We start from the raw sequence: 24756 nt of genomic DNA on the forward strand, positions 1-24756 counted from the left end.
GAAAATCGAGAGAGATGTATAACGGATGGCTGAATCAATAGCGCCCCATTTACACTATCGCTGAAAGTCAGGATTACCTCCCAGAGACACAGGTGATCAGTTAGGTTTCTGGAACAGAATGCTGCAGCAAAGGCTGCGAGAAGGTTGGAACGCAGGAGAGATTAATCAGAAATCATCATGTTTATGTCGAGTCAGACTACCTGTTAGTGCGGGGAAGCACAGTGTGTTCATTATTTGTATTATGTGGACAAGTTGTACTGATGCAACAAAGTGAATCTGATCATAATTGTTGCTCTGTACATTCACATACCGATCCCTATCAAGCCTCATCCTACCAAAGGTTTGCTCAGCCCACTTTCAGAGAGATTGAAGAAACATGAATAGCCAATTCAGATCACAAGAGGGTGTTATTTTTAAACCCCCAGGTCATACTATTATACAAGTATAGGTCTGTGTGCGTCAACTCCCACAAACATAAGACAATCAGATTGCTTATGGAAGTGACTGAACCCACTGAAACCGAGGAGGCTTTTTTTTTTCACCGAAGACTTGAATTTGTAGCAGTCCTCCTCTTTCATTTTAAAAAACCCTGCTTTTTTTCCCCATTTATTCTTCCAGTTTTCAGTGAGCCCATTGTTCATGGATGTATATATTTGTATAATTATTGTGCTTGTGCCTGGGTCTGCTGTAATTGAGAAGGCGAACAGCTAAAAATTGTGACAGGGCTAAACGCACAAACAAAAGCAAAATACTGCGGATGCTGGAAATCTGAAATAAAAACAAAAAAGGTGTTCGGAGACACTCAACAGGTCAGGCAGCATCTGTGGAGAAACAGAGTTAACCTTTCAGGTCGATGGCCTGTCATCAGAACTGGAAGATGTCAGAGGTGAATAGTTTTTAAGCAAGGTCAGAACCAGGGGAAGGGGGTAGAGAACAAAAGGGAAAGGTCTGTTAAAAGGATGGAGGGCAGGAGTGAATAAGTGATGGTACAAGGCAAAACTCACCCACAGGGTTAAGAGGTGGAGTTGGTATTTCCCTTTTGTTTTCACCTGTGTAAGGACGGGGTGGAGGGGACCTGGGTATATAATTGTGAATCAGTATTATGCATTAAGTGGCCCTCGGGTGTGAAATGGGGAAGAAGAGGCGCGGAGCAAAGTCGACTTCGAATTTCAGGGGCAAGAGAGGCCGAAACTTTTCTTTTTTTTTTACATCACTTGTCTGTTGCACAGGTGACAGGTGCACAACAGGAAGCCTTTATCACATCATCTCATAGCAACACCCCGTCAGCTTAGCAACCAGACACACGGTGCTGGCGGTGATCCAGCTCCACAGCATCACCCGACCAACCCACACCGCCCTCGACTTCTTTTTACTTCCTTGTTTTTTTTAGTAGTTGTTTTTGTTCTCTCTCTCTCTCGGTTTTATTTTTGTTAGAAGGAATGGCCACGAAACTCACAGCTTTCCTCTTCATCGCCCTCTTTGGCTCCACGGCGTCCCGCGACCATAAGAGGGACTTCCCCGAGTTGCCGGCCCACAGGTTGGAGGTTTATCAGCAGCTGGCAACTTTCAGGGGCGCCTCCAGGTATAGGAGAGATGCCCCCCGTGGAAGCAGTGCCCGGCAGGCAGCCCCTTCACCCGACTTGTCATCCACCTGTGGCAATAGTTCCCTCGACCAAGCCAACTTAAAGAGAAATACCCACAAGGTGAGTGAGTCCAGCATATCTTGTCGGTTCAATAAAGCAAGCCATAAATAAGCAGAACCCTTTAAGGTGGTCTTGTTTGATTCCTGTCAGGGTTTCTCCTCCTCCTTGGTGCTGAAGGAAAACTGATCGTTTTTAATGATAACGAAATCCCTGTGAATGTTTTGATTTCAACCCTGTGTGTTTTAAAATGACCATTAAGTGTGCTTCGATAGAAGTTACAACCAGAAAGCTGTGTTATCATATTTGAGGGGGGACTCTCCGATTCAAGCTTCACTCCTTTGGATTGAGTCTCATCCGATTTTGGCTTAAACATGTGATGTATCTCATCTTTTAATAAGAAATGAACACAGCTGTGTGTGTGTCTAAATGGGATTGTGCTAGGTCACAATCTTGCTCATGAATCTCACTCTTAATAGTTCCCTGAACCTGTGACAGCTATGGTTGAGCACAAAGTCAAAGCAAATTTCAGTTTACAGGGTCTGTCCAGTCTAAACTGGTGTCCATATGCCCAGAACTTCTAACCCGTGTATAGGCGTGTGAATGGTGTAGGGGATTACAAGGCCGCCATTAAATGGAGGTGATCAGAGAATGTCTCAAGCTCTGAAAAAGAATAATGGGCCGTTTTGATTGTTGAAAAACTGAGGTGACCAGCCAAAGACCATAAGGCAGGATACCAGCTAAAGTACCAAGGTTGACAAAACAACATAAATTAAGAAGCAGTGGATAAGCAGTTATATTTGAAGTGGTTACATAAATCGATAGATTTTTTTTTTAGGTAAGGATATTAGGGGATATAAAACCAAGGTGGGTAGATGGAGTTAAGCTACAGATCAGCCATGATATAATTGATAGGGGGAACAGGCTCAAGGAGCTGAATGGCCTACTCCTATTCCAGTGTTCCTAGATGATTATGATTGCAAATTCATTTAAGAGATATTTCATTCTTTTTTTAAACATATTTTGCATATAACAGGATACTCTTGTTTTAACCTGATTTTCTGCTTTTGTACCACTGTCTGACACTTTGTTTGCTTGAGTTTTCTGACCCTGTTTGAAGGTGAAAATGACATAGGACAGAGTTTTTAAAAAATTCGCTCATGGCATTTATTGCTTATCCCTAATTGCCCTTGAGAAGGTGGTGGTGAGCTGCCTTCTTGAACCGCTGCAGTCGTGTGGTGACGGTTCTCCCACAGTGCTGTTAGGTCGGGAGTTCCAGGATTTTGACCCAGCGACGATGAAGGAACGGCGATATATTTCCAAGTCGGGATGGTGGTGACTTGGAGGGGAACGTGCAGGTGGTGTTGTTCCCACGTGCCTGCTGCCCTTGTCCATCTAGGTGGTAGAGGTCGCGGTATTGGGAGGTGCTGTTGAAAAAGCCTTAGCGAGTTGCTGCAGTGCATCCTGTGGATGGTACACACTGCAGCCACTGTGCGCCGGTGGTGGAGGGAGTGAATGTTTAGGGTGGTGGATGGGGTGCCAATCAAGCAGGCTGCTTTGTCGAGCTTCTTGAGTGTTGTTGGAGTTGCATTCATCCAAGCAAGTGGAGAGTATTCCATCACACTCCATCACACTCCTGACTTGTGCCTTGTAGATGGTGGAAAGGCTTTGGGGAGTCAGGAGGTGAGTCACTCGCTGCAGAATACTCAGCCTCTGACCTGCTCTTGTAGCCACAGTATTTATATGGCTGGTCCAGTTAAGTTTCTGGTCAATGGTGACCCCCAGGATGTTGATGATGGGGGACAGGCTCCCTGTGCTCCCGGTGTGACTGTCAACCGAGGCGGACTGTCCTCAGTGCGCCCTGACCGCGTCTTGCCGCTGAGTCGGAAGAGCCATGAGCGGGCGCCAGGGGTCCGTGCGATGTTGGTGACCCACCCGGCCCATCTTGAAACACGGACCAAGGAGTCTATCACGTGCACGAGTCAAAGGGTGACCCGAAACCCCAGGGCATAATGGAAGTGAAAAGTACTATGAATGAATATTGGATTATGTGATGGCTGTGTCTACTGCCACCACTATGGCAATTTCTCTATTCAAGTTCTCTGAAATGTGTAATTTGATCCAGACATTGTCAGGCAGGCTACAGAGTTCAGACAAATCACAGTGCTAACACTACTGATTTCAGAGAATGGACAGCGCTATAACTACCAATTTCAGAGAACGCACAGTGCAGATACTACCAAACTCAGAGAACGCACAGAGCTAACACTCCTGAGTTCAGAGCATGCACAAGACATAAGAACATAAGAAGTAGGAGCAGGAGTAGGCTATCCAGCCCCTCAAGCCTGCTCCACCATTCAACAAGATCATGGCTGATCTTCTACCTCAATGCCATTTTCCTGCACTATCCCCATATTCTTTGATGCCTTTAATATCTAGAAATCTATTGATCTTTGTTTTGAATGTACTCAATGACTGGAATTCTCTACCTGAGGGCTGTGGAGGCTCGAAGAGTCTCCACCCTCTGAGTGAAGAAATTTCTCCTCATCTCAGTCCTAAATCACCTACCCTTTATTCTGAGACTGTGACCCCTGGTTCTAGATTCCCCAGACAGGGGAAACATCCTCCTTACATCTACCCTATTGAGCCCTGTAAGAATTTTGTATGTTTCAATGAAATCACCTCTCATTCTTCTAAACTCTAGAGAATAAATGCCTAGTCTACTCAACCTCTCCTCATACGACAATCCCGCCATCCCAGGAACCAGTCTGGTGAACCTTTGTCGCACTCCCTCTATGGCAAGTATATCCTTTCTTCGGTAAGGAGACCAAAATTTTACAGAATACTCCAGGTGTGGTCTCACTAAGGCCCTATATAATTGCAGTAAGACATCTTTACCCCTGTACTCAAACCCTCTTGTAATAAAGGCCAACATACCATTTGCCTTCGTAATTGCTTGTTGCACCTGCATATTAGCTTTCAGTGACTCATTTACAAGGACACCCAGGTCCGTTTGAACATCAACATTTCCCAATCTCACCATTTAAAAAATACTCTGCATTTCTGTTTTTCCTACCAAAGTGGATGACTTCACATTTTTCCACATTATATTCCATCTGCCATGTTCTTGCCCACTCACATAGCCTATCCAGATCCCTTGAAGCCTCTTTGTATCCTCCTCACAACTCACATTCCCACCTAGTTTTGTGTCATTAGCAAACTTGGAAATATTACATTTGGTCCCCTCATCCAAATCATTGATATAGATTGTGAATAGCTGGGGCCCAAGCACCGATCCCTGAGGTATCCCACTAGTCACAGTCTGCCAACCTGAAAAAGACCCGTTTATTCCCACTCTGTGTTTTCTGTCTGTTAACCAATCCTCAATCCATGCCAGTATATTACCCCAATTCCATGTGCTCCAACTTTGTTCACCAATCTCCTGTATGGGACCTTATCGAAAGCCTTCTGAAAATCCAAATACACGCATCCACTGGTTCCCCCTTATCTATTCTACTCGTTACATCCTCAAAGAACTCCAATAGGTTTGTCAAACATGATTTCCCTTTCATAAATCCACGTTGACTCTGCCAAATCCTATTATTATTTTCTAAGTGTCCTGTTATCACATCCTTTATAATAGATTCTAGCATAATCCCTACGACTGATGTCAGGCTAACAGGTCTATTGTTCCCTGTTTTCTCTGGCGTTACATTTGCTACCGTCCAATCTGCAGGAACCGTTCCAGAGTCTATGACTAACACTACCGAGGTCAAAGCATGCACATGGCTGACACCACCGAGTTCAGACAACACACAGTGCTGACAACACACAGTGCTGACTCTACCATGTTCAGATAGGAAGGTGTGAGGCTATGGAGGGATTTCAACATGAGGATTAGAATTTTAAAATCAAGGTGTCTGTGGACCGGAAGCCAATGTAGGTCAGCGAGCACAGGGGCGATGGGTGAACAAGACTTGCTGTGAGTTAGTATACGGGGCAGCAGAGTTTGGAGGGTGGAAGATGGGAGGCCGGCCAAGAGAGCATTGGAATAGTCAAGTCTGGAGGCAACAAAGGCATGGATGAGGGTTTCAGCAGCAGATGAGCTGATGCAGGGGCGGAGACGGGCGATGATACGCAGATGGAATTAGGCAGTCTTGGTGATGGAGTGGATGTGTGGCCGGAAGCTCATCTCAGGGTCAAATAGGATGCCACTGTTGCAAATGGTCTGGTTCAGCCTCAGACAGTGGCCAGGGGACTGTATGGAGTCGGTGGCTAGGGAACGGAGTTTGGGGTGGAGACTGAAAACAATGGCTTTGGTCTTCCCAATATTTAGTTGGAGGACATTTTTGCTCATCCAGTACGGACAAGCAGCGTGACAAATCAGAGACAGTGGAGGGGTTGAGGGAGGTGGTGGTGAGGTAGAGCTGGGTGTCATCAGCGTTCATGTGGAACCTGACATGTTTTTGGATGATGTCACCGAGGGCAGTATGTAGATGAGAAATCAGAGGGAGCCGAGGATAGATCTTTGGGGGCTCCAGAGATATCGGTGCAGGATCGGGAAGAGAAGCCATTGCAGGTGATTCTCTGGCTGTGACTGGATAGATAAGAATGGAACCGGGCGAGCACAGTCCCACCCAGCTGGACGACGGAGGAGAGGCATTGGAGGAGGATGGTGTGGTCAACCGTGTCAAAGGCTGCAGACAGGTTGAGAAGGATGAGGAGGGATAGTTTACCATGATCACAGTCACATAGGATGTAATTTGTGACTTTGATAAGGGTTGTTTTAATACTGTGGCAGGGGTGGAATCCCGATTGGAGGGATTCAAACGTGCGGGAAAGATGGGCATGGATTTGGGAGGCGACAACACATTCAGCAACTCCGGAGAGGAAAGTGAGGTTTGTAAGGACAGAGGGATCAAGGGTGGATTTTTTGAGGGGGGGTGATGACGGCAGATTTAAAAGGGAGGGTGACAGTACCTGAGGAGAGGGAACCATTAACAATATATGAGGGCCAGGAAGAAAAGTTGGGTGGTCAGCAGTTTGGTAGGAATAGGGATGAGGGAGCAGGAGGTGGGTCTCATGGTCAAGATGAGCTCCGAGAGGGCATGAGGGGAGATAAGAGAGAAACTAGAGAAAGGTGCGAGTTCAGGGCTAGAGCAGGGGAGAACCATGGAGGAAATTTGGCTTGGTGGGTTAGGGGAAAGGAGGGAAGCAGCAGAGGCAGCTGAACGAATGGTCTCAATCTTAGTGACAAAGTAGTCCATGAGCTCCTCGCATTTGTTGTTCAAGGTGAAAGTGGAGGGTGCAGGGGAGAGGGGTTTAAGAAGATGATTTGTAGTGGAGAATGGAAGGCAGGAGTTATCTTTGCATTCCAGGATGATCCTGGCATAGTGAGCAGTTTTGGCAGAGGAGACCAGGACCTGATGGTGCTTTATGTGGTCCAGCCAGATCTGCCGATGAATGGCTAAACCAGTTGTCCGCCATAAACGTTCCAGTCTGCGTCCCTTGGACTTAAGGGAGTGGAGATGAGGGCCGTACCAGGGGGAATGACCAGGGTGTGAGAGAGTAATGGTTTTAATGGGGACAAGGGCATCAAAAATGGAGGTGAGGGTGTGATTGAGCAGATCGGTAGCTGCAGAAATGTTGTGGTGAATGGAGGGCCAAAGGCTAAACAGTTGGGAATTTGAAAGTGCCGTTGTAAGTGACGTGGGGAAGAGTTTTTTCCAGGGGCGAACACAGAAGCAAGTGGGATTGGGAGGGTTAAGGGGGATGTGGGTGGAGAGGGATAGAAGGAAATGATCAGAGATGACCTTATCCGTCATTGACACGAGGCGAGTAGAGATGCCACATGAGGTGGCAAAGTCGAGGGGGTGGCCGTGAATATGGGTAGGGGAGTTTATAAGGAGGGAGGGCAGTGAACTCAGAGGAGAGAAAGCATGATGAGTTGAGATGGAGGTTGAGGATAAGAAGTTGGTCGGTGCAGAGGCTGAGGGAGGAAAGCAGTGAAGATATTTTGGTGAGAAGTTTGGCATGGTACTTGGGTGGGCGGTAGAGAATGAGGATTTTAAAGGAGAGATGAGAGGGGCGGAAAAAGATGAGGTGCTCAAAAGAGAAGGTGCCAGAGGAGTAGGGGGACAGACCAAAGTGTGATTTGGTGATAAGGGCCACACCACCAACTTAGCGGTTTGGACGGGGCAAATGGTGGATGATGTGGCCAGGCGGGAAGGCTTCATTAAGGAGGAAGGTGTCATCACCCGTCAGTCAGGTTTCTGTCAAGGCCATGATGTTGATGCAATCATCCACTATAAATTCACGGATGGCAAGGGCCTTGTTCACAGGTGAACAAACATTCTGGAGGGAGCTGTGGAGAAGGGTGGTGATAGCTGATCTGCTGGCAGAGTCAACAGGGTCAGCGCTGGGAGGGGTGGGTGGGAGGGACGTGAAAGAGATTGGCAAGATTAGCCCCCAATGGGTGCGCTGGGCGGGAAGATCGGTGAGAGAGGACGATGGGACATTTGGGGTTGCTGCTGGTAAGGAGGCAGCGACGAGTGCCTCGATGGACCCTTCGGAAGATGCCAAGAGAGGCACTGAGGGAAGCTGTAGCCTTATCTAAGAGGCAGTCAATCCTGGGACGGCGGCAGGAGAGTATGAAGGTCGAGGAGTGCTGAAGGGTTGAGGTAGGGATTGGGGGGGACAGAGTACCTGAGAGGGGAAAAATGAAAGGTGGCATGATGAGAGGAGAGGGGGGGCCTTGGAGGGATAAAGAGAAAAGAAGAATAAAGGGGAAGCAATGATCTAAGGTCCGGAGCAGCAGCCAAAACACGCACACAAGTGGACACAGGGAAACTGAAGTTACATAGGTGTGGTTACCTAGCAGGATTAGGATAGATAGGTCCTGGTAATGAACAGGGAAAAGAGAGGAGACAATAAGAGGGGGTCCAAAGTTAAAGTCAGAGGTCCTGTGGTGGGATAAGGTTGATGTAGATAGGGTGGAGTCTGATTGGAGCATTGAGGAACTGATGTCCCGTTTCGGAGACAGGTGTGGAGGGCAAGCCAATAGGTTGCTTTCAATTCCATGTGCTCTCATTTTTGTTAACAGTCTCTTAAGTGGAACCTTGTCGATTTTAAAAACTCCCACCAAACTCCCCTGTCTGCTGGAGGAGTAAGGCCTCCACTTTGAGCAGCTTCCCACCTTGCTTTGACTCTGAAAACAATTCACGCCAGGCCAACCCAGCAATTGACTTGTGGGGCCCCTTCAAATATGTGCTCCATGAACAGTGCGCAAGATCATGCAGGGGGCTGTAGTCGTTTCTCTGTGAGGCTGAATTTGACAAATCTACAGCATTGACTATTTTACATAATTTGAGCTGCAAGGTTGGTTTAGTGAGGCCCACTTCATTCAACGAGAACGGGTGAGTGTGACGTAATTGAAAGCGAGGTCACTAACAGAACCGTAGCTTTTCAGCACGCGCTGGGAGTGATGTCATTGGGTGGCCCGACGCACGTGCAGAAAGACGTCACGTGTCGATCGAAATCTGGAAGTGTGCACACTGTCACTAATCACTCCCTCAAACTAAACACAGTGGGAGAGAGCTGCGGTGACTGATGGGGAATTGTGTTCGGGCCATTGATTGTTTACAGGTTTATTGGGTAGAAAGTGTCGGGGGCGGGGGGGAGGGGCGGTGTCGCCTTTTACATTATAAAGTGAATAGTGACACTGCGTCCGATGATGTCACTTTCTGTGCCTGTATCGGGCTTTCCAAGAAATCCATTCGCTGCTGTTCATGGTCAAGAAGGTGATGCAGGTCTAACAGCGTGGGCTGGAGTGGGGAAGAGGACAGCACGATCCAGGTCTAACAGGTGGGGGGGGGGAGGGGGAGGAGGACAGCAAGATCCAGATCTAAAGGTGGGGGGGGGAGGGCATGGGGAGAACATGATCCAGATCTCAAGGTGAGGGGGAGGAGGACAGCATGATCCAGGTCTAAAGGTGGGGGGAGGGGGAGGAGGACAGCATGATCCAGGTGTAAAGGTGAGCAGGGGGAGGAGGACAGCATGATCCAGGTGTAAAGGTGAGCGGGGGGAGGGGGAGGAGGAGGAGGACAGCATAATCCAGGTCTAAAGATGGTGGGGGGGGGGGGAGGGTGAGGAGGACAGCATGATCCAGGTTTAAAGGTGGGGGAGGGTGAGGAGGACAGCATGATCCAGGTGTAAAGGTGAGCGGGGGGAGGGGGAGGAGGACAGCATGATCCAGGTCTAACAGGTGGGGGGGGGAGGGGGAGGTGGACAGCAAGATCCAGATGTAAAGGTGAGCGGGGGGAGGGGGAGGAGGACAGCATGATCCAGGTGTAAAGGTGGGGGGAGGGGGAGGAGGACAGCATGATCCAGGTGTAAAGGTGAGCGGGGGGAGGGGGAGGAGGACAGCATGATCCAGGTGTAAAGGTGGGGGAGGGTGAGGAGGACAGCATGATCCAGGTGTAAAGGTGAGCGGGGGGAGGGGGAGGAGGACAGCATGATCCAGGTGTAAAGGTGGGGGGAGGGGGAGGAGGACAGCATGATCCAGGTGTAAAGGTGAGCGGGGGGAGGGGGAGGAGGACAGCACGATCCAGGTCTAACAGGTGGGGGGGGGAGGGGGAGGTGGACAGCAAGATCCAGATCTAAAGGTGAGCGGGGGGAGGGGGAGGAGGACAGCATGATCCAGGTCTAAAGGTGAGTGGGGGGAGGGGGAGGAGGACAGCATGATCCAGGTCTAAAGGTGGGGGGAGGGGGAGGAGGACAGCATGATCCAGGTCTAAAGGTGAGCAGGGGGAGGGGGAGGAGGACAGCATGATCCAGGTCTAAAGGTGGGGGGAGGGGGAGGAGGACAGCATGATCCAGGTCTAAAGGTGAGCGGGGGGAGGGGGAGGAGGACAGCATGATCCAGGTCTAAAGGTGAGCGGGGGGAGGGGGAGGAGGACAGCATGATCCAGGTCTAAAGGTGAGCGGGGGGAGGGGGAGGAGGACAGCATGATCCAGGTCTAAAGGTGGGGGGAGGGGGAGGAGGACAGCATGATCCAGGTCTAAAGGTGGTGGTGGTGGTGGTGGGGGGGGGAGGGTGAGGTGGACGGCATGATCCAAGTCTAAAGGTGGGGGCAGGAGGAGAGTGTGATCCATCTCCCTTCCTGGACCATGTTCTCCCTAGACCTGAATCACATTCTGTCCCCCTCCCTCCTGTAGCTTCTGCTCCTTCTCCCTTTCCCTCCTTCTGCTGTCCCCCCTCCCCCCTCCCCCCTCCCCCTGCTTCTCGTCCTCCTCTGGGCTCTGCTCTCCTCCCCATACCTGGTGCTCAGCCTCCGGTCTACACTTTTTAGTGAACGACAGCGAGGGCAGTTGGTGACCTATAATGCGTGTGCGCGGCCCAACACACTCTGGGCCTGAGTGCACGTGTGCTAGTCCCTGGCAGTAGTCACAGCGATATGTGACAGGGTCGATAGCATTACCCCAGTTGTTTTGCACACTGGACTGTAGGAAAGTTCACTATATTGTATATGTTATAAAACGTATCATAGAAAATAGTTAGATAGAGGTTTTATTTCATGAGGGAGGATAACCCTGTAACACATGAGGGATGCATTTTGGAGTTCCACATGTTAGCATCACAGATAAAATAATGGTCATATCAGTAGACTTCTAGTTCCTTATTCTGCTTAAACAAAACATGCAAATAAAATGAAATGAGCAGATTAAATAATTATTTTTAACATGCAGCCAGGAGTGGGGAAAAGTAATTGCCATGGAGGAGTGAGATAATTCTAACGATAGTGATGATCGAACGGATACTCGTGTTGGTTGAGGGTGGGATGTTGGCTCGAACACTGGGAAAACTCCCTGCTGCTCTTCAAATAGTGCTGGCTAGGGAATTAACAGTAGTGGACTAGATGGTGAATGGCCTGAAGGCAGAGACATCAATTGTTTTTTTTTAAACCGAGGTTAGGACAGGAAAGGTCTTGCATTTAAATAGCTCCTTTCACAACCTTAGAACGTCCCAAAGCGCTTTACAGCCGATGTAGTACTTTTGAAGTGTAGTCGCTGTTATAATATAGGAAACATGGTAGCCAACTTGTACACAATTTACTGGACCCACAAATAGCAATGAGATAAATGACCAGATCATCTGTTTTTAGTGATTTTGGTTCAGGGCTAATTATTGGCCAGGACACCGGGGAGAACTCCCCTGCTTTTCGAATAGTGCCATGGGATCTTTTGCATCCATCTGAGAGGGCAGACGGGGCCTCGGTTTAACATCTTACCCTAAAGATGGCACCTCCGACAATGCAGCACTCCTTCAGTACTGCACTGGAGTGTCAGCCTAGAATATGTGTTCAAGTCTGTGGAGTGAGGCTCGAACCCAAGGCTGCTGACAGTCGCGATAGTGCTACCGCTGAGCCAAGGTGACACTATAAGTTTGTTTATGGTGTACATACTGCTGTCTTGTCAAATGTATGTTGGGTTAAATATTAAACAAGTTTGAGAACCTGGTAGTATGAAATTCCTGCCTTCACTAATTTAAGCAGAAAAAAGTCCGTGTAAGTACAAAACAAGAATCTTCCTCCCCCAACCTTGCAGAATTATAGTGTTTGGGTCATGTGTTATGTATTGTCACACAGCATTACAATACAGTAACAAATCAAGAAGCTTGTGTCATAAATCGTGAGAGAAGGTGCGATTGCACTTGCTCCTTCTGTCGTCTGGATCATGGGGGAGAGCGATAACTGCACCCTGGGTTTATGTTGCTAAAACCGGCTCCCTTTTGACAGGGTGATAAGCCCGCTTTCTGCTATCAGGATCAGAGAGTCGATTTAGCAATGCAAACATGGGGAGGTGGTACGTGAGTGCTCTTGGCCTGCAGTCCATACTGAAGAACCAAGTATAAATGAGCCTAAACAGAGTTGAATTGAATTTATCAATGTAATCCAAGCCCTTTATTGTGTTAGATGCTTAAATGACATGCTGGTCTGTGTAACTGTACACAAATATAATGCAGGTGGCTCTCCTGGTGCCATTTTATTCTGTTATCATTGAGTCTTGTTTTCATAACTGTGAGCAATAAGACAGCAGATGTTGCACTTGATCACCTGATTTTAAGTGAACTCCCATTGGAGCATGTAGCATTTGAACTGCAGTGATAATTGGATTCAATCTCACTACATGTTATGGTGAATCGTTCCTCCCAGTTTCTCCCATCTTTATAGGGCTGCAGCATGTTTGAAGGGTAAGTGTTGAAATAAGTCACGAGCAAAGATCATTCAAACGCCTTTAGTGTGTAACAGCCTCGAATAACCAACCTCCCAGTCACTTTTAAAAAATCCCCTCTGGAATATAATCAAGGGATTTGGATGATGTCACAAGTTACAAGAGCAAAGCTCAGTTGTGTTTCTAAAGTTATCTGAAACCCAGGATGGTAATACATCTTTTTAACACACATCCGTTCAAGCCAGCTGGTATTTAGAATACACATACCTTTCCTTTTAAATCTAAAAATATCAGTTTTAAATCTGTTACACACTACTGTGGTCAGGGATAGTTTCAGTGACACCAGGCATTCGGAATGATCACAAGGCGGCTCTTCTGAAGTAAAAGTTCAAATAATTGAAAAAAAGATTTTTTTATTTTCTCGTTAAATTTTTCATCCTTCCCTGAAGGGGTTAACTCTTTGCCAGGTTACAATTCCATTGGCGTCAGTTGCCTTTTGGTGCCTTGGTAAGGTGCAATTATTGATGCGTAAACCTGGGCAGTGTCAGCAGGCTATTTGACTCCTAGGACATGGATACCCAGCGGAGCCCATTCCTGAACGTACCCAATATCCACATAAATACACTTCCGGCAGAGGTTGCTGGACAGTGATCAGGAGCATGAATGTTGGCCGATTTCTCCCAGTCTAACCCAGTGGTCATTGAGGCTTGTTGTGGTATCTTACTGTTGAGATCAACTAGCTCAGCACAGATCAAGGATCAAACCTGGGTCCCTCCTGGAAGGTGTCAGCCTTGGCTCAGCGGGTAGCACTCTTGCCTCTCATTCAGAAGGTTGTGGGTTCAAGTGCCACTCCAGGGACTTGAACACATAATCTAGGCTGACACTCCAGTGCAGTACTGAGGGAGTGCTACGCTGTTGGAGGCGCCATCTTTTGGATGAGATGTTAACCCGAGGCTCCGTCTGCCCTCTCAGTTGAACATAAAAGAAGAGCAGAGGAGTTCTCCCTGGTATCCTGGCCAATATTTATTCAATAACCAAGATTATTTAAAACACGATTATCTGGTCATTACCTCATTGCTATTTATGGGACCTTGCTGTGCGCAAATTGGCTGCCACTTTTCCTACATTACAACAGTGACTGGACTTCATTGATTGTGAAGCACTTTGGGAGGTCCTGAGATCATGAAAGGCGCTTTATAAATGCAGTCTCGATATGGCTCAGCTACTCTGGATAAACTGACTGAGCCAAGAGTGGTATGCGAAAGAGGTTTTACCCCATTATTTTATTATACTTATCTTGCACGAATGTTAAAACTGGTAGATGGTTTTACTGAAAAATAATACACTGTGCTTTGTAAGGATTTAGATTACTCTTTGTGTACGGGAATAATATAAAACATGTTCTTGCGTGTTTGTTATCTGGACACCAATAGCTTTCTTTGACGGCTCCATTATACTTGGTTAGCAGATTCTTTTTTGCCTGAGATATAGTTCAAAGCTCTTTGTTACACTCAGTGCTTTCACATTGGAAGATGTTCAGATACTGGGTTAATTATTTTAATTACATAGATTGCAGGCCACCTTTAGGTTATAATAGAGGACTATTCAAGATTCCACCGAAAGGTAACTAACAATTCCAAGGGCTGAGTGCTAGTATGTTGCTGCCTCCCACTATACTTTCTTCGAAATTAGCATGTTATGGATTAAATTTTAGGAATGGAGTCAGTTTTGGTGCAGGTACTTCCTTGATGGCCCAGTGGGTAAGGGGACTGTGCATTGTGGTACTGAGTCCTTTGGACCTGAAGGTGTGATTCCTAGTCTGTGCTGGATTAGCTGATCCCAGCTGAGCAACAGTTGGGGTCCTACAGTCGGCCCCTTATGGTCGTGGGCTAAGGAGGGTTAAGATCAGATCAGGTTCCTGCCTTAGTTTCCTGTTCGGCAACACCTTTTGGAGGGTCATGTGTGGATGCTGGATAAACAAAAGCTTGGTTGTGACTGTGATGCCCTCAATGGTATAATAGCTTGCTTTCACTCACTGTCATGCACGAAGAATGACAGCTCTCCTGATGGTTCCGCAGTATTTCCTGTAACTACCTGAGCCCCACAGATCAGGATGTTTCCAGGTTCCATCCCCAGTCTGTGCTGAACTTGCTAATCTCAGTTGAGACATTCAGTGGGACAGTATAGTTATCCTCAGCACATTTGTACAAGAGAATAGAAAAATCAGGCAGAATTCCTGCTCCTAACTGTTGGAAATGTACATAAGGTTAGATTTGGCTGGGCTGTGATGCCCCACCATTTAATAACCTGCCAGCATTCACTGTCAAGGCTTATGCATCAAGAATGGCCACCTGAATGAGCCCTGCCCTCCAGCCCGGCCCTGCAGACGGGCCCGGCCCGGCCCGGCCCTGCCCTGCAGACCAGTCCAGCCCTTGCATGTACTACAGTAAGTGAAGAGTACCAAAAGCTCTTGAATCTTGATCTTTTTAAGGAATCTTACAACACCAGGTTATAGTCCAACAATTTTATTTTAAAATCACAAGCTTTCGGAGATTATCTCCTTCGTCAGGTGACTGACTCACTCACTCACCTGACGAAGGAGATAATCTCCGAAAGCTTGTGATTTTAAAATAAAATTGTTGGACTATAACCTGGTGTTGTAAGATTCCTTACATTTGTCCACCCCAGTCCATCACCGGCATCTCCACACCTTGATCTTTTTAGTCAGGGATGTACATTTTTCATAGCTTGCACTTGTGGCATTAATTCCATGTGACTGGGAAGGCCCTGGAAAATTAACCTGTCAAAAAAAAAATCACTGCACATTTAGGGGATACATTGCTGACACACATCAGGATTCATTGGCAGAGGGTCAATTAGAAATGTGAGTTTGCAACTGCATACCATCGATCATTCAGGATTCCATCTTGGTCTTAGGTGGCAAGATTTATGCTAATTATCTGCAGTTGTTAGTTGATGAAATTGTCAGCTCCACCCCATAACCCATGAAATTTGCCTTGTCCAACTATGCAAAATCATCAAATTTGACCAAAGATCCCATGAAATAATTGCAATAGAATAATTACCCAGTCTGGCCTATATGTGACTCCAGTCCTGCATCAATGTGGTTGACTCTTAACTGCCTTCTTATGTGCTCGATCAAGTCACTCAGTTGTATCAAACTACCTCAGGGCAACTAGGGATGGGCAATAAATGCCAGCTTTGCCAGCGATGCCCAAATCCTGAGAATAAATTGCAGTTGAAATACACCATACCAATTAGAATCGTAGAATAGAAGGAGGCCATTCGGTTTGTCGAGCCTGTGGCATCTCTCTGCAAAAGCAATACAGTTAGTCTCACTTTCCCTGTAGCAATTTTTTTCCCTTCAGGTACTTATTCAATTCCCTTTTGAAAGCCATGATTGAATTTGTCTCCACCCCCTTTCAGGCAGTGCATTCCAGAACATAACCACTGGCTGCGTAAAAAAGTTTTTCCTCATGTCGCCTTTGGTTCTTTTGACAATCACCTTAAATCTGTGTCCTGTGGTTCTCGATCCTTCCGCCAATGGGAAGAGTTTCTCTCTATCTACTCTGTCTAGACCCTTCGTGATTTTGTACACCTATCAATTTTTAAAAATTCATTCATGGGATGATGGCGTCGCTGGCAAGGCCAGCATTTATTGCCCATCCCTAATTGCCCTTGAAAAGAGGTGATGAGCCACCTTTTTGAACCACTGCAGTCCATGTGGTGAAGGTTCTCCCACAGTGCTGTTAGGAAGGGAGTTCCAGGACTTTGACCCAGCGACGATGAAGGAATGGCGATATATTTCCAAGTCGGGATGGTGTTTGACTTGGAGGGGAATGTGCAGGTGGTGTTGTTCCCATGTGCCTGCTGCCCTAGGTGGTAGAGGTCGTGGGTTTGGGAGGTGCTGTCGAAGAAGCCTTGGCGAGTTGCTGCGGTTGGTACACACTGCAGCCACGGTGAGCTGGTGGTGGAGGGAGTGAATGTTTAGGGTGGTGAATGGGGTGCCAATCAAGCGGGCTTCTTTGTCCTGGATGGTGTCAAGCTTCTTGAGTGTTGTTGGAGCTGCACTCATCCAGGCAAGTGGAGAGTATTCCATCACACTCCTGACTTGTGCCTTGTGGATGGTGGAAAGGCTTTGTGGAGTCAGGAGGTGAGTCACTCGCTGCAGAATACCCAGCCTCTGACCTGCTCTTGTAGCCACAGTACTTATGTGGCTGGTCCAGTTAAGTTTCTGGTCAATGGTGACCCCCAGGATGTTGATGGTGGGGGATTCGGCAATGATAATGCTGTTGAATGTCAACTCTATGAAATCTCCTCTCAACCTTCTCTGCTGTAAAGAGAACAACCCCAGCTTCTGCAATCTATCCATGAAGAACCTCATCCCTGGAACCATTCAAGTAAACCTTTTCTGCACCTTCCTCTTAAGGCCTTCACATCCTTCCTAAAATGCGGTGCCCTGGATTGGACACAATACTCCAGTTGTTGCCGAACCAATGTTTTATAAAGGTTCATCATAACCTCTTTGCTTTTGTACTCTAAGCCTCTATTTATAAAGCCCAGGATCCCATATGCTTTTTTATCCGCTTTCTCAACCTGCCCGGCCACCTTCAATGACTTGTGCACATATACCCCCAGGTCTCTCTGTTCCGGCACCCCCTTTAAAATTGTACCCTTTAGTTTATATTGCCTCTTCTTATACTTCCTACCAAAATGTATTACTTCGCACTTCTCTGCGTTAAATTTCATCTGCCATGTGTCCGTCCATTCCACCAGCCTGACTATGTCCTCTTGAAGTCTATCACTATCCTCCTCATTGTTCACTACACTTCCAAGTTTTGTGTCATCTGCAAATTTTGAAATTTTTAAATTTTTAAAATTGTACACCCAAGTCCAAGTCAAAAATATATATATCAAAAATATATATATAAAAAAAAACGCTGGTCCTAGAACCGACCCCTGGAGAACACCACTGTACACCTTCCTCCAGTCCGAAAAACAGCCATTCATCACTACTCTGTTTCCTGCCACTTCCCAATTTCGTATCCATGCTGTCACTGACCCTTTTATTCCATGGGCTTCAGTTTTGCTGATAGGCCTATTATGTGGCACTTTATCAAATGCCTTTTCAAAGTCCATATACACAACATCAATTGCGTTGCCCTCATCAACCCTCTCTGTTACCTCTTCAAAAAATTCAATCACGTTAGTTAAACACGATTTGCCTTTAACAAATCCATGCTGGCTTTCCTCTATTAATCCACACTTGTCCAAGTGACTATTCATTTTGTCCTGGATTATCGTTTCTGAAAGCTTCCCCACCACTGAGGTTGAACTGACTGGCCTGTAGTTGCTGGGTTTATCCTTACACCCTTTTTTGAACGAATTTGCAATTCTACAGTTCTCTGGCACCACCCCACTATCTAAGGATGATTGGAAGATTATGGCCAGCACCTCTGTAATTTTCACCCTTACTTCCCTCAGCAACCTAGGATGCATCCCATCTGGATCAGGCGTTTTATCTACTTTATGTACAGCCAACCTTTCCAGCACCACCTCTATCAATTTTTAGCCTATCTCGTATCTTGACTACCTCCTCTTTTACTGTGATTTTGGTAGCATCTTCTTCATTGATAAAGACAGATGCAAAGTACTCATTTAGTACCTCGGCCATGCCCGCTGCCTCCATGAGTAGGTCTCTTTTTTTTTGGTCCCTAATGGCCCCACCCCTCCTCTTATTACACATTTACTATTTATATGCCTATAGAAGATTTTTGGATTCCTTTTTGTGTTAGTTGGCAGTCTATTCTCATACTCTCTCTTTGCCCCTCTTATTTCCTTTCTCACTTCCCCTCTGAACTTTCTATATTCAGCCTGATTCTCACTTTTGTGTTATTAACCTGACATCTGTCATACACCCCTTTTTCTGCTTCATCTTACTCTTTATCTCTTTTGTCATCCAGGGAGCTCTGGCTTTGGTTGCCCTGCCTTTTCCCCTCATGGGAATGTACCTAGACTGTACCCAAACCATCTCCTCTTTAAAGGCCGCCCATTGTTTGATTTAAGTTTTACCTTTAATTCCAATTTACCCGGGACAAATCCATTCTCAACCCACTGGCCCTCCTTCAATTAAGTATTTTTACTCTAGATTGCTCCTTGTCCGTTTCCATAGCTAATCTAAACCTTATGATACAATGATCACTGTTCCCCAAATGTTCCCCCACTGACACTTGCTCCACTTGACCCACCTCATTCCCCAGAACTAGATCCAGCAATGCCTCCTTCCTCGTTGGGCCGGAAACCTACTGATCAAGGAAGTTCTCCTGAACACACTTCAGAAATTCCTCCCCCTCTCTGTCCTTTACACTATTACTATCCCTGTCTATATTAGGATAGTTGAAGTCCCTCATTATCACTATTCTATGGTTCCTGCACCTCTCTGTAATTCCCCTGGAAATTTGCTCCTCTATATCCTTCCCACTAGCTGGTGGCCTGTAGAATACACCCAGTAGTGTCATGGCACCTCTATTGTTTCTTAACTCTAACCAAGTAGATTCTGTCATTGACCCCTCCAGGACATCCTCTCTCTCCAGCACTGCAATATTCTCCTTAATCAATACTGCCACCTCCACCACCCCCCCCCCCCCCTCCCCGCTTTCTTTCCTTTCCTGTCTTTCCTGAACACTTTGTATCCAGGAATATTTAATACCCAATCCTGCCATTTATTGAGCCAGGTCTCCGTTATCGCCACTACATCATATTCTCAAGTGGCTATTTGCGCCTGCAGCTCACCAACCTTATTTACCATGCTTCGTGCGTGCACATGCACTGTAAACCTATCTTAGAACACCTTGTATTCTTTCTTAGTCTGATCCCACCTAATACTGTACTATTTCTTATTCTAGTGCTATCTGTTTCTCCCAATCCTTTGTGCACCTTGTTTCTCCTTTCCAATGCTACATCCTGGTGCCCACCCCCCTGCCAAATTAATTTAAACCGTCCCCCACTGAACCTCCTCGCAGTGGACATTGGTCCCAGCTCTGTTGAGGTGCAACCTGTCCGGCCTGTACAGGTTACTCCTCCTCCAGAACCGGTCCCAATGCCCCAGGAATCTAAAGCCCTTCCTCCTGCACCATCACTCCAGCCACACATTCATCTGCTCCATCCTCCTATTTCTATACTCACTAGCGCGTGGCACTGAGAGTAATCCGGAGATTACTACCTTTTGAGGTCCTGCTTATTAATCTCTTTCCTAACTCCCTAAACTCTTCCTGCAGGACCTCATCCATTTTTCTACCTATGTCATTGGTACCGATGTGGACCACGACCTCTGGCTGTTCACTCTCCCCCTCCAGAAAGTTCTGCAGCCGCTCAGTGACATCCTTGACCCTGGCATCAGGGAGGCAACATACCATCCTGGAATCAGGTCTGCAGCCGCAAAAACGCCTATCTGTTGACCTATCACTATTGCTATCCCCTATCACTATTGCTTTCCTGACCTTCCTCCTTCCCCCCCCCGACTTAGTATGAACATTTAAAGTTTAAAACATTAAACTGTGTTTCAGCTTTGGGGTGGATTTTATTCCCTTATTCAAGGTAACATGCTTCAACATGGAAGGGAAAAACTGTGTCATGAAAAGTTATGCATTAAAACTCAATGCACTAATTTTCCAAGATCCTAAGCCACCAAAATATGTACTTTTGTCATGTGAAACTCTGCACAGGAAACATTAATTCATTCGATTTACCCCAGTGTTTCTGGTTTGGTATGTACAGCAATTGGGAAAAATAGAGGGACAGTTGACTTTTGTGGAAGGTGAAACAGATAAGAAGCTAGAATGAAGGTTGATGGATTACTTTATCTTGCTAAAGTAAATGTTTTTGGTTTAGTTTGCCATCGGTGCCTTTCTGTCGGCTGCCTTTCAATTTTGTCTCTTCATGTTGAGAAAACGGCAACCATATATCAATGAGTTCCCCTTCATGTCTTTGAGCTGCTACAGATCTCTGGCAACAACCCTTCACCGCACCCTCCCGCCCTCGCCCCACCGTCCCATCACCACTCCAACAAAAGTGCAATGCTGCAATATAACTCATTGTTGCAGCAATATTGCCAATACTGAAATGGTGGGTGGAGTATCACAACGAGATTTGGTAAATGTGTTTATATCTTATATTTGGCCCAATGACCAGCACATCCCACACTCACCTGACGAAGGAGAAAGGCTCCGAAAGCTTGTGATTTTCAAATAAAACAGTTGGACTATAACCTGGTGTTGTAAGATTCCTTACATTTGTCAGCCCAACAGCGTGCTTGAAGTTTCATTTGCAAAGAAAAAGGGAGTTATTAATGAAAAGCCACTGAATACAGATTTTCATCCGACGAATGCATTGGCACAACAGCATAAGAGGTGCAAATGATTTGTGCTGTCTTGCTTTTGAATGTAACATACTCCACACTGAACAGCTTGTCATTGAGTGCCACAAAGCAGCAGCAGTGAGTTATAAGTTATGATAATAAAAGAACATTTTAGTCTTGTAATTAGAATTTAGTTTATGCTGTTGCGAATGTGGAGGACAGGTCAAACCTCCCATGCCTTGCTGCGAAACACCTTTGCTTTTCTCCATTAGATTTTATCCCACCTTGGAAATTTCATTAGCAGGGATCAAAATCACAAATCATGGGCAGGTACAGTGCCAAGAAACTTGTGTTTTCATAACTTGTCATGAAAGTAGCTCAGATTTCCCCAAATCTTTGGCAGTGTATATATTGCTTGTGTGACCAGCAGCTTTACAGTTAACCATTGCTAATATGGGTGCCTCTCCCTTTCCATACTTCTAGAATGACCCATTCTTAGCATTTTATCACCTGCCTTCTTGGCAGGTGTCCCTCCCTTCTCTCCTGAAGACGTTTACACTCTGCTGGGTCATGCTTTCAAGGACACTCACTCATGTGAACTGTATATTTCAGATGGCTTATGGCTTTTACCTTTACAGTGTCATTGAGTCACAGAAATGGACATTTAGGTTGGCCCGTGGCATATAATTAAAATAACCTGGTGTATTCCTTGAGTCAGTGCTGGGGATTGACTGAAGTACACAATGTCCTCCTTGTCCCCAACCCCTGATTTGATTCGGCAAATGAGAAACTGCTCAATGAACATATTTGGCTAATGACCAGGAAGGGCATACCAATGCTTTAAAAGAATAATTGTAAACAATTTTACAACACCAAGTTATAGTCCAGCAATTTTATTTTAAATTCACAAGCTTTCGGAGATTTTCTCCTTCCTCAGGCAAAGGAGGAAGGAGAAAATCTCCGAAAGCTTGTGAATTTAAAATAAAATTGCTGGACTATAACTTGGTGTTGTAAAATTGTTTACAATTGTCAACCCCAGTCCATCACCGGCATCTCCACATTAAAAGAATAAGAAAGCAGAAAGAATACCCTTTGCTAACCTTGTATGATAACATGAGACAGTGCATCTTTTGGGTATGTTGGTGTTAACCAGTCATTTGGAGAAATTGCTTGAATACTTGAAACTTTTGTACTTGATGATCTACTCTCAGCCTGTGACTTCCTGTCTCTTTGGGGGAGGGGGGGGGGTCACAAAGTATGTTTGTTCCTGTCCATCCCAATAGGCATAGCCTCTTTATGAACATAATAATCTCTTTCCTTCATCCTTTTTATTTTGATGTTGGGTGTTCTTCCTTTTCCTACTTGTGTTTCATTGACCTGAGTGAGAGAGTAGGTTGCTGACCTGCTCCCAGGTGCTTGCTGACACTGCTCGAGGACTCGCCTTCAGGAGGCAATGTCAGTTTTAAATTATTTATCTCCTCTTCTATGGCCAAGTGCCTGACCTTTATTGGGATCTCTCGCATGCCGAAGATCTGTCGAGACTTCTGGCACAGCACACTGGTGAGCCAGTGAATTGTGGCATTATATTGTCTCTTTTATCCAAGTCCCTGTCCCAGTCTTTCCTGGTAATACACTAAATGCTTTGTTGAAAAAAAAATATTATTCTTTCGACTCAGACCCCGTGTAGTGGAGAAGAATCCCGGCCCCTCTGTGGGGATTGTGGGGTGTCATTTCTGGGATCCTGGATCTTTGTGTGGCTAATTGATCCCCAAAGAGATGTTTCTGAGGTTCTGGGAGAGCTACTGAGGTCAGTTTAAAATTGGAGCAACTTGGTTCTTGAAATTCAGGTTCAGGTAGTAACCAAGCTGGATATTATAGTTTGTCAGTTGCTCGTTAAAATTTGGTGAATTTTATCATATTGCCAAAAAACCTTACTGTGGTCTAATAGTAAGACTAGGATTCATGGGGGAGCAAATCAAAATTGTTGCACACATTTTACAGCCATAAAACAGGCACAACGATGAAGAATTTAGCAGGCAACAGCTTGTGCCCGATCGGCATGTGTGTTCGGGCCACTGCTAAATTAGTTGGGGCCTTTTCTTAGGTAGCCGTGGCGGCCGCCTGAAACAAGAGCAGACCTCATTTCAGCATTTCAGGACGTGTTTGCTAAATTCGTTAAGACTTGAATGCAGCTTGAACTGCTCAAGTTCCGACCGGGTTTTTAAGATCTCCAGCGGCTTAACCAGCGATCCTTAAAGGGACCGCTGGAGGCCACCGAAGAAAACCGTCCGTTCTTTATACTTGCCTCAATGTGGAGCTCAGAGGAGCAGGAGTGCTCCTTCCACCTCCACGTTAATACTGCGGGCCGCTGCCAGCCCACGTTCGCCCCTTCCTGATTGCCTCCCCTCCCTGACGTACCTGCGCATCTTGGCTGACTTCCAAACTGGTTGAAATTCATCAGACCCTCGACCAGTGAGCCTGATTGGTGTTCATAGGTCGCCGGTCTGAAGATAACGAGGCCTAAGGATAGCCAGTTTGGGCATAGCAAGGTCCCATTAACGGCAATGAGATAAAGGACCAGACAGACTGTTTTCAGTGATGTTAGTTGAGGGATAAATGTTAGCCATGACACCAGGAGAGGTCTTCTTTGAATAGTGCCATGCGATCACTACATCCATCTGAGAGGACAGACGGGGCCTTGGATTGAAAGACACCACCTCCAACAGTGCAGCACTCCCTCAGTATTACGCTGAAGTGTCAGCCTAGATTTTGTGCTCAAGTTTCTGGAGAGTAAAGGTTGAATCAATGACCTTCTGACTAAGGCGAGAGTGCGACCACTTTGCCAAGACTGACACCTAAACTTGATCATGATGTTTTCTTAATAGGCAAATGGGTAGCTTGAGTATAATTCTTCAGTGTGGATAAGTAACAGAAAGAATTACATGGAGAACATGCAATTTGGGAGGAGGGGTCTGCTTAATGCTTGAATCATTTCTAGGGTCAGTAGACTATGGATATTTGCTGTTACCTTTTGAAGTGATAAGTATTCTCAGTTAGTCACAAGAGACTTACTAATGAGTAGTATCTCTCTGACACTCATTCACATACATCCACACAGCTTCCTCAGTTGGCTGCATAAAATAAGCCTGAAGGCCTGTTGATAAGTTCAAAGAGCCTATGCATGTGTGTGTATATATATAATATTAGCAAATCTCTGGTGGTGGTGTACACGGTGAGCTGAGAACATGTATTATTTATATTTTGCGTCTTACCAATCTGACTCGTGAGTTACCAATCTGATTGCACTTTTTGAGGAAATCACCAGGTTAGTGGATGAGGGCAACCCAGTAGAAATTGTCTACCTGGACTTTCAGAAATCTGTTGCGGTGGATTGAGAATTGGCTGAATGGCCGTGGGCAGAATATGGTTGTCAGTGGATTTGGATCCGCTCGGAGACCAGATTATCAGTGGTGTTCCACGGGGATCGGTGTTAGCACCTTTGCTATT

The 24756-nt window shown here is 46.2% G+C and overlaps 1 protein-coding gene across 1 annotated transcript in view; it reads left to right on the plus strand.

Moving 5' to 3' along the window:
• Nucleotides 1-1384: 1384 nt before the first annotated feature.
• LOC137334834 (sortilin-like) overlaps nt 1385-24756 on the plus strand; it is a 116686-nt gene continuing 93314 nt past the window's right edge. Inside the window, exon 1 of the mRNA XM_067999852.1 lies at nt 1385-1703. Coding sequence (XP_067855953.1) covers nt 1440-1703 — 264 coding nt within the window. The 5' untranslated portion in view covers nt 1385-1439. The remainder of the gene's footprint in view (nt 1704-24756) is intronic.

The sequence above is a fragment of the Heptranchias perlo genome, chromosome 18 (genome assembly GCF_035084215.1).
Source record: "Heptranchias perlo isolate sHepPer1 chromosome 18, sHepPer1.hap1, whole genome shotgun sequence".
Taxonomy (NCBI): domain Eukaryota; kingdom Metazoa; phylum Chordata; class Chondrichthyes; order Hexanchiformes; family Hexanchidae; genus Heptranchias; species Heptranchias perlo.